This window comes from Saccostrea cucullata, unplaced genomic scaffold (genome assembly GCF_032062105.1).
Source record: "Saccostrea cucullata isolate Sc308-1 unplaced genomic scaffold, CSIRO_AGI_Scuc_v1 ctg2421, whole genome shotgun sequence".
NCBI classification, from domain to species: domain Eukaryota; kingdom Metazoa; phylum Mollusca; class Bivalvia; order Ostreida; family Ostreidae; genus Saccostrea; species Saccostrea cuccullata.
This window is the reverse complement of record NW_026938405.1, coordinates 88275-100111: the sequence shown is the minus strand read 5'-3', so window position 1 is coordinate 100111 and position 11837 is coordinate 88275. Positions and strand designations below refer to the sequence as shown.

The 11837-nt window shown below is 31.7% G+C and overlaps 1 protein-coding gene across 1 annotated transcript; it reads right to left on the bottom strand.

The window, feature by feature from the left end:
* Positions 1 to 2061: 2061 nt before the first annotated feature.
* LOC134250125 (lysozyme 1B-like) lies at positions 2062 to 8764 on the bottom strand. Its single transcript, XM_062732471.1, has 6 exons — positions 8686 to 8764; positions 7869 to 7946; positions 6705 to 6785; positions 6050 to 6220; positions 5311 to 5389; positions 2062 to 2270 (listed from the first exon to the last, which is right to left on the bottom strand). Exons 2-6 carry the CDS (start codon positions 7912 to 7914, stop codon positions 2198 to 2200), a joined length of 450 nt encoding a protein of 149 aa, XP_062588455.1. The 5' UTR covers positions 7915 to 7946; positions 8686 to 8764; the 3' UTR covers positions 2062 to 2197.
* Between the last annotated feature and the right edge of the window lie 3073 nt (positions 8765 to 11837).

Genomic DNA, 11837 nt, shown 5'->3' with positions numbered 1-11837 from the left:
AAACTTCTCGGAAGTTTCCAACAAAATCGGAAATACCCGAACCGTTTAAGTGACGAAAGTATGACGTCATACAAAAAGTTCTGTTGACTTAGGACGCTAGTTATATGGAAAAGAGATTGCATTAAATCGTTCTTTTCAAGTAAGTTGTTGCTATGTTTTAGCCATCATGTTGCTATGCACCGCAACATGTTTTCCGAGTTTCACGGAAGCAACCGACATAACTTCGTCAAAATTCGTAACGCAGGGGTGATAAGGAAGCATACAGAATATTCTACCTGGACTAAATCAGTGCTACATTATGACGTCATAGTAGGCGAGATGACGTCAATTTTAGAAAACAAGTTTTCGCAATATTGGTATTTAGAGATGTAATTTAACTCTAGAAAATAATTAGAAACGTTTAAACATTAACAAAAATAAAATGTTTTTATTCTGTTATTGTATATCTGTTATTTTTATTAAAAATCTACTATCGATGACGTCATATGTGTATATCAAGTAACTTGGGAACTGAGCATGTCGTGTAAAGAGAATTTGGCTAAGAACGGCATGTACAAATATACGTAAAATGGGATTTAAAAGCAAATACCGTAAATATTATGTGAAATTCATATGGAGTAAAGTAACTTAAACAGGTATTCTAATTTATTTTCATCGATTATATTCTCTATTGAAGACAGTCAGCTATAAACGTATCCGGGTCTGCCTTTCCTATTTCATTCTTGACAAAAATAATGCAGCAGAACAACAATAAGCTGGATATTTCAGAACATGAGATTTATACAAATCGAAAGTTCGCCTTCTAAAATACTTGGAAAGTGCTGCTACAATCCAGAGTTAAGCATGGTTTTACGAAAAATCTCGGTTCATATGTATAAAATTCAAAACATGGGTAAGGTTTCGTGCGAAAGTGTGGAACAATTATTTTACTGACGGCACAGTTGGATTCTAGCAGCACTTTTTATGCACAATAGATGTTTTCCGACTATATTATTTACTCAAAGAATTTATTAAACTCCGGGGTATTGTTGTTCTGTTAGCTTTTTTATTAAGGAACATTTCGCTATAAATAGAAGTCACGTGATGCAGTGGTGGTGGTGCACGTCTTTGCGTTAGACACTCTTTCATATCTATGCAATAGTTAATAATAGTTTACGTTTATCAGTGGTTTGGGTAAATTATCAAAGTTAATTTTCTTTCAAAAGTCTTAATTTCCCGAGAAATGATTTATATGCTTCCTTAACATACATGCGAAGTTTCCGGTGACGTCATTTGTATCATTTCCGAAGGGCAAGGTGAAGGCCGGTGTTGTGGCATGGGGGTATTTTTTTGAATAAGGTAAGGCAAAATCATTTCGTTAAAATTTCGGTAAGAAACAATGTTCCTTTAATTTTTTCACTATTTTTGATTTATTCACGCAAAGGACATTGGGTAGTGCAGGAATTCTGGGAATGTTGCACAGAGAAATGTGGCTGACGTATGTACAGATTTCAATCCGAATTTCCTCAGTTCATACACGTTAGTCTATTGAGCTCGCTTCGCGACGCTCGCTGCGCTCGCTATATATAATTGATAAACATTTTCATGAAATTTAGCCAAAAAAATTGTTTGGATGCTATCTTGCAGATTTAATTGAGTATAGACTAAAGATGTCAACTCAACTATTTATGACAAACGAGTTAAGGGGTTCAACTTTACATATCTTATTAAAAATTTTCAGCAATCACCTGAATATGCTGTTAATGTTTTCGAATTGATTTGAAACTTTAGAGCATGTTCGGTGTATTGTTGACTTAAATTGAGGCTGACTATGAAAAAATAACTTGATTAACAGAAAGTAAAATTTTCACGATCCCTTGGTCGTGAAAATTATCTTTCAGACAGAGGTTCGCTTGATGTAAAGCTCCAGCAATTGTCACAAAATGTTTTCAAAGACGCAGATGAGAAAATTTCTAAATTTTGAACACGATCTCCTTTCTTTCGAGCCATGTCAAGATCAACGGTGCTACGTCATCAAGTTTAACGTCATCTATTTGAATACGAAATCATTTACAATTTTATGAGTTCCAATGGAATTTTAGATTTATTTCATTAGAATTTTACATGGATAAATCTTTCAAATATTCTTGTAAATTTCAAAATTCAAATTCTTGTAAATTACACTTGATGACCACATTAAAACAATGAGTGACATGCTTCACAGTTCTTTATGTTGACATTCCCTGAGATAATCAGAAGGTATTTGCTGACAGTGCTTTTCCCATGCTTTCCTGAAAAAGAAATACTTAAGAAATGAATTTAATAGCTACTCAAGGTATACTCTATAAGCTGAGTTATGGTGGTTTATGCTTTATTAACCGCAAATCATTCCTTATAAGTTTATTTTCAATCATTAAGAGTGTTAATAAGACAATTTCTCCTTCAAAATTCCTTTGAATTGTACATATCTTAAATGTAACGTCAAGCCAAGTGATACCATTTTGACGTAAGCAACACAGGTTATACGATACACACTAATTTTTTATCCAATCAAATAACGCAATAAAACCAAAATTAGATTATATGGTTTTCATGTAGGCAGGGAATGAGTGACGAAATTGAAAATATATAGTAGGCAATAGATAACTTATTCAATACAATAAATGCTGTGCAGCTAAAAGATAAAGCCTGATTATGTGAAATTAGAAATGTTCAACGAGTTCGACTATTTCAATAATTACAGCGGCGGATCATAATATTATAAACAAAACGGCGTCGCCATTTGCAGTTAAAAAGAAATGCATACTTTTATTTACCTGTTACTCCTCTCAGTATGCATGTTTAAATAAAAAGGGCACATGACTGGGTCAATTGACGTACTATGTTATAATAAGATATGACGTATCAAGATTGTGATGCAATAAATTACGTCATTCTGTATGTAAACAGAGAATGGGAAAGACGAAAGATTTATCACAAAGCTTAAAACAAAAGATCGTAGATAGTTTTCAGAGTAGAATAAAACAATCAGAAATTGCAAAGTGCCTAGGATTAAACCGATGTACGGTTTGTGCTGTGATAAAGCGATATCAGGAACGGGGTTCGGTGGAGAATAAGCCTAGAACGGAGAGAAAGAAAAAAACTTAGTGTGCTGGACGAACGGTCAATTTTGAGGTTATTTAGTAAAAACACATCGTGTCGAAACCTGAAAGATATCACTGCCAGATTCAATCAGTTTAGGGGGAATACTGTTTCAGAAGTAACTGTAAAAAGATGTTTGTTCCGAAATAAATACCACAGACGATTTATAAGAAAAAACATACGAATCCGAGATGAGAACATAAAAAAACGAGTCGAGTGGGCCAGTGGGAAAAGGCATTGGAAAGTTGATGGTGGCTGGAATAGAGTTATTTTTTCTGATGAATGTAAGGTGATAATTGGAGAAAATAATCGCGTATATGTGTGGCAGAGACCCGGAGAAGAGTGGATGCCGCAATGCATTAGTCCCGGTCGTGGCGCAAGGGTTAGTCTAATGATTTTGGGGTGTATCTGCTGGAATGGACCAGTTACTCTGACAGTTGTCAATGGCAATATCAATGCTGAAAAGTACAGGGAAATAATTTATAATGAATTATGGCCAGTTGTTCCATTTTCCACAGAATGACTTTATTTTTCAAGACGACAATGCGCCGGTGCATCGCGCAAGAATTATGCAAAATTACAAAACTGAAAATAATGTTCGAGGAATGTTGTGGCCTGCCCAATCTCCGGATGCTAACATAATTGTAAATTGTTTTTGTTGAAAAATCAGCTTAGAAAATGTGCAAACAGAATTACCAACGCAGCGGATCTAGAACAAGAAATTCGGAGAATATGGACCAACATCCCTATTCATTATATAGAGAACCTTTACAGATCATTTCCACAACGAATGATTAAGATTATTAAATCAAAGGGGTATGCCACAAAATATTATGTAAGTTTCATTTATACCAATCTGTTTATAAGGCGAAAATCGTTTTTTTTATTTACCGGATCCGCATGTTGCTAATAACGCGACGACGCCATTTTGTTTATAATATTATGATCCGCCGCTGTATAAAAGAATACCATAAGCAAATACCGAGATAAAGAAAAAAAACGTGACTTCATTATTTCTGTAAAATATGCAAGAAAAAAAAAAGGAATAGTGTAAAGAAAAAAGAAGGCATTTTTGCACATTTCGACAATTTACTTATTTTAACGTGTATTTGACAAAATTTTCAATAAGCAGCTGTTTTCTAGGAGTTTTAATACTTGATATCGCGAAATGCGCTGTTGAGTACAATGCAAATTCAATCATTGTAGAATTTATAAGGACAGATAAGTAAAAAATCCTAGTGGAACACCTTGCTATACAATCGCTGAACCAGCCTAATTAATTTTTGAGAGACGATAATCCTAAATTGTTTTATTTTAAACGATACAATGTATTTTTGACTTAGCCGACTCTTCTCATTAAATTTTCATTGAAAATCGTCACATTTTAAAGCTGATAAAATAATCTAAATTTTCATTATTTGACAATCTAGTATTTGGGGCTCAATTTCTGGCAATAAGTTGTACTTTCGGCATAAAATTGTTAAAATCATTTGATTATCACTACTGTAAACAACGCCATGGGCCCCAGTAATCTCACAAGGTTTGAGCATTCTCGACACCCACGCAAAAGAGCGGTTGTAAGTTAGATAGCTGCGAGGTTCTCGTGATATTATTACAGAACAATTAGATTTCTTCGTTACATTATTTTGACAGATAAGTGACGACAGGTGTAAAAGGTATATTACTGCATAAGTAAGGGAAGTTGACAATAGAAAGTTAAAGTCATCATGTTTATCAGAAAGCTTCAATTCGTTAATAGGTTACTATTAATGTTTTTTTTTTCTATTAAAATATCCAAATATGAAACAGATGTGTCAGATTCTATGGTACATTATAATTCAAGCTCACTGGGATATATTGTGTCGACATATGAATAAAAAATGTAAATTGATAATGCGTGCCGAAATATCTAAATGTCGAGTTAAATGGGTTTTTTTCTTTTCGTGTATAGGATTTGAATAAATTCTGCTTCATTTTGAATACAAAAAAGATTGTTTATTACGGAGCGTAATTGGTATTCCAGGAAATTCCAACAGATTGTTGGAACATCTGGTCTCTAGTACATCAGAGTACAAAATAATTTAAAAATGGTCAATGACAAGATAAGTAAATTTACGATTTAAGATTTACTTTATCCTATACCTTTCATTTGCATAAATATTTGAAATAAAAAAAATCATTAAAACTTACGAAAATTTAAATCCACGATTTTCTCTTTTCAGCTGTTGAACGCAAGTAAGATCATCAGATATATCGGCATTTCTGAAATCTAATAGATGAGAAAACTAAAACAGGTTGTTTATATTTATGGTCGATCGCCTATGGTCGAGACAATGACCTTGTCAGCAAATACAATTTATCATTGAGTCAAATGCTGACTGACGTTTTTAATAATTATTATTAAGTCCATTATTTATTAACTGAATTGACGGCGGATTTTCCGATCATGATAAAGAGCAAACGGCGGATGTGACTGGTCAGCAGGAGATGCTCACTACTCCATGGCACCTGATCCCACTTCTGATGTTTTGGAGGCCCGTCTTTGCTCTGCCCCTGTTTTGTATCGTTTTATGAACTTTTGATCTTGAATACTGTTCATTATCTCCATATGTTTCATGTATTAAATATTTAACATGGGAAAAGTCACTAACACAAATACAATGTTTGTTTTAAAACACATATAATGTATCATTTAAAATATGCAAAAAATTGCTTAATGTTGGTCATGAAAAATATCTTTTCCATTAAATTTCTTCTTTAAGCTGAGTAAATAACATCTTAAATTAAAATTTCCTGTCAGACCATCGATCTGCACACTAAGCATCAATCTTTTTAACTCGAAATATACTTTGTTGATATGTGTTTTTGACAGCACTGTTATTTTCATTTGTTCTCATTTAATTGTAATGGCTTATATACATAAACTTACTGGAACAATACGAATGACAACCATTTCTGGTAGTTTTTCCATTTTGTGGATCACAGTTCCAATGGTCGTTTATCTGGAAAATGCCATGATCACGAGATCTAAATTTATCAGGGTTCTCTCTACCAATAATGTCAGTTCTAAAGCCCGACTCATGTTCTGCCATACACACATCTAAATTCAAAAATATACAATTAAATACGGATATTTTGATGAGATTGAAGAAATGCATTAGAAAAACTTGAATACTTCAGATTATTTTTATTTTTCTTTAAATAATTAGTTCAAAGTCGAATGAAAAGGAATTTATCCTTCATTGGATTAAGCAACGAACTTTCATGAAAATAAGTAACTTTTATTTATATTTGCTTTTATTTATTGACAACGTAATAACTGCTACCGATTCTGTAAAACTAAGAAAAGGAAAAAACATATAACGGAATTAATGTCTGGTTTGTTGTTAGTAAGGTCGTTAAAGACAGTTGGAGAAATGTGGGAAAATTATCCTATGTCTTTAACTGTGTTTAATGACATGGAGAACTGGCATTGTTGTATGGTTTAACGAAAAATATATATATTTTGTTTGATAATATTCACCACCAAGAAAAAAATGGTGTCTTCGTCTTAAATTTTTAAGCCGTGAATTAGATTCACTTACAATCATCAATATCACTCTCTAATGTTCCAAGTCTAGCTAATTCTTTTGCTAGTCCGCACTTCGTAAAGGTTTTGCAACTGACTACAAATAAATAAAAACATTAGGAATATCTAATAGCCTTTAACTAAAACTTTTTTTTATATTAATGTGAAACAATGCACAAATTTCATTTGTCAGAATTGCTGCAAATTTTCTCTTATTCTTTTTGTATTTATACCCGGTATTTTCTTTATATTTTAAGGTATTTATTGAGAATTGATTACGTTAAACCCGCATTAAAATACAGGACTGCTTGAGCATATACCCCTTGTTATTAAATGCCCGATGACAGGTCCAGACAAAATCAAATGTAATGCATGTGTTTTTAGTTGTTTGAATTTATATTAGATATTATTAGTTAGTCCATTTATATGATAGGTTCATATATATATATTGTGTAAAACAATCGGTAGGATAAACTATCAAAGAAGGACGACTTGAGCAACTGAAACAAGAGGCGATAGCGTATTTTCCTCTTACGATTATGGCCACATTCATCATTAGGATTATCTCCTTTTGCCTTAAATTTATAGCTTCATCAAAAGAAAGTGTGGTTCAGAACAAAAATATTATGTATTGCAATTGATCTCTATAATTAAATCATAATGGAAAATATGAACATTGACACCATGTATTTCATATACGTATATGTAAAAGTATCATAAAATTTTATTACAAACAAGTTGATGAACAAAGAATTTCAGCTGTCTCGTTTTAAGTCATTATTTCGAAAGTTCTACAATTGATACAATGAACTTGTCAGCAAATACAATTTATCATTGAGTCAAATCTGACTGATTTTTTCATACTAATTGTTAGTCCATTATCTATACACTGAATTGACGACGGATTTTTTCGTTATTTCCTGATCATGACGAGCACACGGCGGGTGGGTCCAGTTGACAGGGGATGCTCAGTCCTCCATGGCACCTGATCCCACCTCTGATGTTTTGGAGACCCGTGTTTTCTCTGTTCCTTTTTTGTATTGTTTTATGGACTTTAAATTTTTGATACTGTTCTCCATATATTTCATTCAGTGATTACAGAGTTTAATACTGATGACACTTTTTCAGTTGAAATTTTTAATACTTCAAAACAAAATCTGAAAACTTTGAACTTAATTACCTGTCAGAATCATTCCACAAATAAAAAGGAAGGTACGTTCAGCCATGCTTCTTACACTTTATTAAAATCTGGATAAAACTATACAATAGAAGCATTAATTTTCTTTGAAATGAAACTCTTTAGCTTTTTACCTAAAAAAAGTGTTCGTGGATATTCAATTTTACTTTTTTAAAATTTCATTTAGGGTTTAATTTTTCTTGAAATTCGTTAGCTAAGAAATAAACAATATTTAATCCACAAGGAATGTCTTTCGTTTTGTTGTAGTGCTTAAAGAATTTTTCTTTTTGTGACATCAGTTTTTCGATAGTTCGATCTGCTTACCAGAATCAAAATCAATGAAAATATGAAAACTAGGATTGTTGGTGAATCTTCTGGATTAAAGAGAGATAACTCGAATCGATTTAGTGTGGTTTAACGTATTCTTTTGAGAATTTTTCAATTCGTATAAAAGTGTCAACATATACCAATGTAGAGCTTCATTTAGTCTAAAGAACGAAACCCTGCCCTCTTGGAAGATTCAGACAACAGTACTTCTGATGGTCTTTATTAAATGTCAATACAATGACTGCATTTACTTTTCCAAAGTAAGTTTATACATTATTCAGTCTTTTATATTTTCCATCAGAGAACTATTGCTAGGATTTTATGCAGCAAAATAACTGCATAAATTCAATATGCACACCTTTATATGATACAAATTTCCCAAAGTACATATCGATAGCTCCATTGAGTGCCATTTCAGAAAACAATAAAGAAAAAGTAAATATATATGTAGTAGGTCTTAAGATCAGAGATGAAAAAATATTAAATAACTTACAGATAAAAAACATTAGAATTGTTGACTCTTTCTGTCCCTTATATCACAAAATGAATTTTAAACAAGGAAGAATAAATATTTTCCCATCATGGCCGACATGTGGCTTTTTAAAATAAATTAGGTTTAGAAGAATATGATAACAGATAACCAAAATTTAAAAGTCCCACAGTGTAAAAACCACATTGTCACGCACTCAACCAAGTACATGTACTTTATTTTATTTTTAAATTTGACTTTAACAGAACAAATTTCACAGAACGCTGAGGACTTTAAATCTTACTGAATAATAATTCGCATTCTCTCTCTCTCTCTCTCTCTCTCTCTCTCTCTCTCTCTCTCTCTCTCTCTCTCTCTCTCTCTCTCTCTCTCAATATCTCTCTCTGAAATATAAATGTAAATTATAAACTGTCAAAGGAGGAATTTATTTAGTTACATTATATATTTCATGGATCTCTTGCACAAATATCATAGAAATATTTAGCATTTAGCAAATCTGTTGTTATAATACCTCACTTTTTAAAACATTTATATGTATTGAGGAGACAGCTTATTTGCACAGAGTGGAAAATTTAAATAATATGCCCTGATATTACTGTTTCATTCGCATCTGTTTCATCAGATACCACCGAGGAGTAAGCATCCTCTTTCGACAGGTCACCGTGTGCTTCTTAATGATCGGAAAAATAGGGAAAAATATTCGTAATCGCCCAGCTATTTTGTATGAATAATGTCAGTTAAGGTATTCCTATCCTCAGCCAGGAAGGATAATTCTTAAATTATCTATTGTTTTATTAAAAATATCAAAATTAAATTTGAAATTGAAACCTTTCCATGCAACAGTTTTCATTTCATGCATCCCGGTGTGATTTAAGGTTCTTTGAAGTCTTAGAAATGGACTGATAAAAAGTTGCTATTTTTACTTCATATAAGTATTATTTATCAAATTACACTTTTGATAAAAAAAACTGTTCCTTTAATCCTACCTTAGATACCAGTGCTCATTGGCATATTATAAAATTAGAAATGGTTTACGGTGTCTTGCAGTGACAGTTAACCTTTAATACACCATGTATTATAAAATGATTAAAGTTAATTATATTTTTGATCAATTTTCAATCAGAAAATACATGGAAGGTATTTTTAATACGCATTTGCAGAAACTATTTTTAAGATTCACTTGTTTTCCCTATGTAATATGATTAATATTAATGATGAACTTTGAAGAATTTTTTATTTTTCAATTACTTGCCTTGTTTTAGAAATTGGTCGCATGTACAGCATTCGTATTTAATCAACGTAGAGGCGAAAACCTCAATATACAGGTGATATATTGGAACATCGCATAATAAAAGAGGTTAACAACTAAAAAGTGGAAGTCAACAGGTTTTTCATAAAGTATGGTTGTAAGGTTACCTTGAACGTCGTTGTCTATTATAATATCCAAATATGTGAAATATATATATTGTAAAAGGTATGAAATATGAGGTAGAGGTATGTAAACTTTAATTCAGTTTGATTGTTTCGAATATTAAAAGTATTAAAAACTGACAAATGATGTTAAAGTTGTTTCTCCTTAGAAAGGAATACCACGTATGAATATAATGAATAACCACTTGTTTATATTAAATCAACATTTCTTTAAATCACAAATAAAATAATGCGATTAATGTAACATCGTCAACCAATAACTTTGTAGCTATGTAAATTTCTTCAAAGTGCTCCACGAACTATCTGCTTTACAAATTTTGAAAAGGATAAATACTGTTATTCTTTGTATGAGGCTTTCATTAAATAGCTAGCACCTTTAATAAGCAGAGACAGAGTTCAGACACTTCAATAAAAAAATTGTGAATGTAATAGAGTTGTAAACTGGTTTCAAGTTGCACATTAACTGTTTGAAATGTAACATGTGTAAAGCCTTTCTAAATTTAGTGGAGATAAACAGTAACGCTGTGTTTACCATGTAATTCAAGCGTCTTCAGTAGTTATAAGACCTTTCTATTCAAGATTGATGAGCCATGCATCAAGTGAACCTAGCTCTATTATAATATAAGAAGGTATAAGAAACTCATCAGGAAGCTTTCTCTTACAGTAAACAATATTCTGAATGTAAAAAGTCTTGTTCTTAGGTGCACATGACTTGTTGAAAATATTAAGGTTCTCTAAATTAAGTAGATAAACAGAAACACTGTTATAACAGTGTGTTGTGACATAGAATTCGAGCGTCTTGAATAGTAATTAAATCTCTATTCAGGATTGATGAAGCATGGTTCGTCAAAAATAAAAACCTTTGCAATACATTGATATTGATTAAGGGTTAAATATGCACTGATTTATTGCGCTTTAAAAACACTGTTATAAGGCATAATATTTCGGACTGTTACGTTCACAATAGATCAACTGTGTTTCATAGGTATGTTATTCATTGTTTTATATTTTGAATAACTACTTTTCTTTTTAAACAAATTCCTGTTATTTAGTGTTACGTATACTTTTATAGGAATGATAAGCAATCGTATTATGAACATACGAGAATCCAGTAAACTTACTACATATACTTCACAGTTTAAATTCAATTTGTATAGGTTTTATAGTAGAGTATGGAGTTAAGATCTTTAAATTTTAAACACTTTTGAGGGACCAAAATACTAATACTTTTAATGAATATTACTCAAAAACATGTCAATTTCTTGCCTCGTTTTAGAAATTGTTGGCATGTACATCATGCGTATTTTTAATCAGTTTGTAGACATAATCTCAGTATATAAATGACATGTTGGTATTTTGCACCTGATTAGAGGAACACCAACATCTTACGAAAGAACGTCACCAAATCCGGGATCAGTCATGGCATTCACAGTTGCATTATCTAATTTTTCAATTTCATAGAGATTTCAGTCGATAAAATCCCCACAAGATACCTCAAAGCTGCTTCTTGTCGTAGTCATTACCGTGAAAATACAATACATTACTATGGACATTTTAACTAGCAAAATAATTCAGAAAAGGTAAATGAAAGAAAGAAAAAAAAAAGTGTCATATTTATTCTATTCTTAAAAAAGAGAGGATTTTATAGAAGAGAGGATGTCATGATATAACGGGTATAATTGTTTTTAAAGTGAATTTTATGTTATATTTTGGATTTTTATAGG

Excerpts from the sequence above, each read along its gene's own strand:
- LOC134250125 (XM_062732471.1), bottom strand. The coding sequence starts at position 7,914 with ATGGCTGAACGTACCTTCCTTTTTATTTGTGGAATGATTCTGACAG. Across the intron at positions 6,786-7,868 it reads TTGTGGAATGATTCTGACAG|TCAGTTGCAAAACCTTTACG; the intron begins GTAATTAAGTTC and ends ATTTATTTGTAG. Across the intron at positions 5,390-6,049 it reads TTGTCATTCGTATTGTTCCA|ATTTCAGAAATGCCGATATA; the intron begins GTAAGTTTATGT and ends CTCATCTATTAG.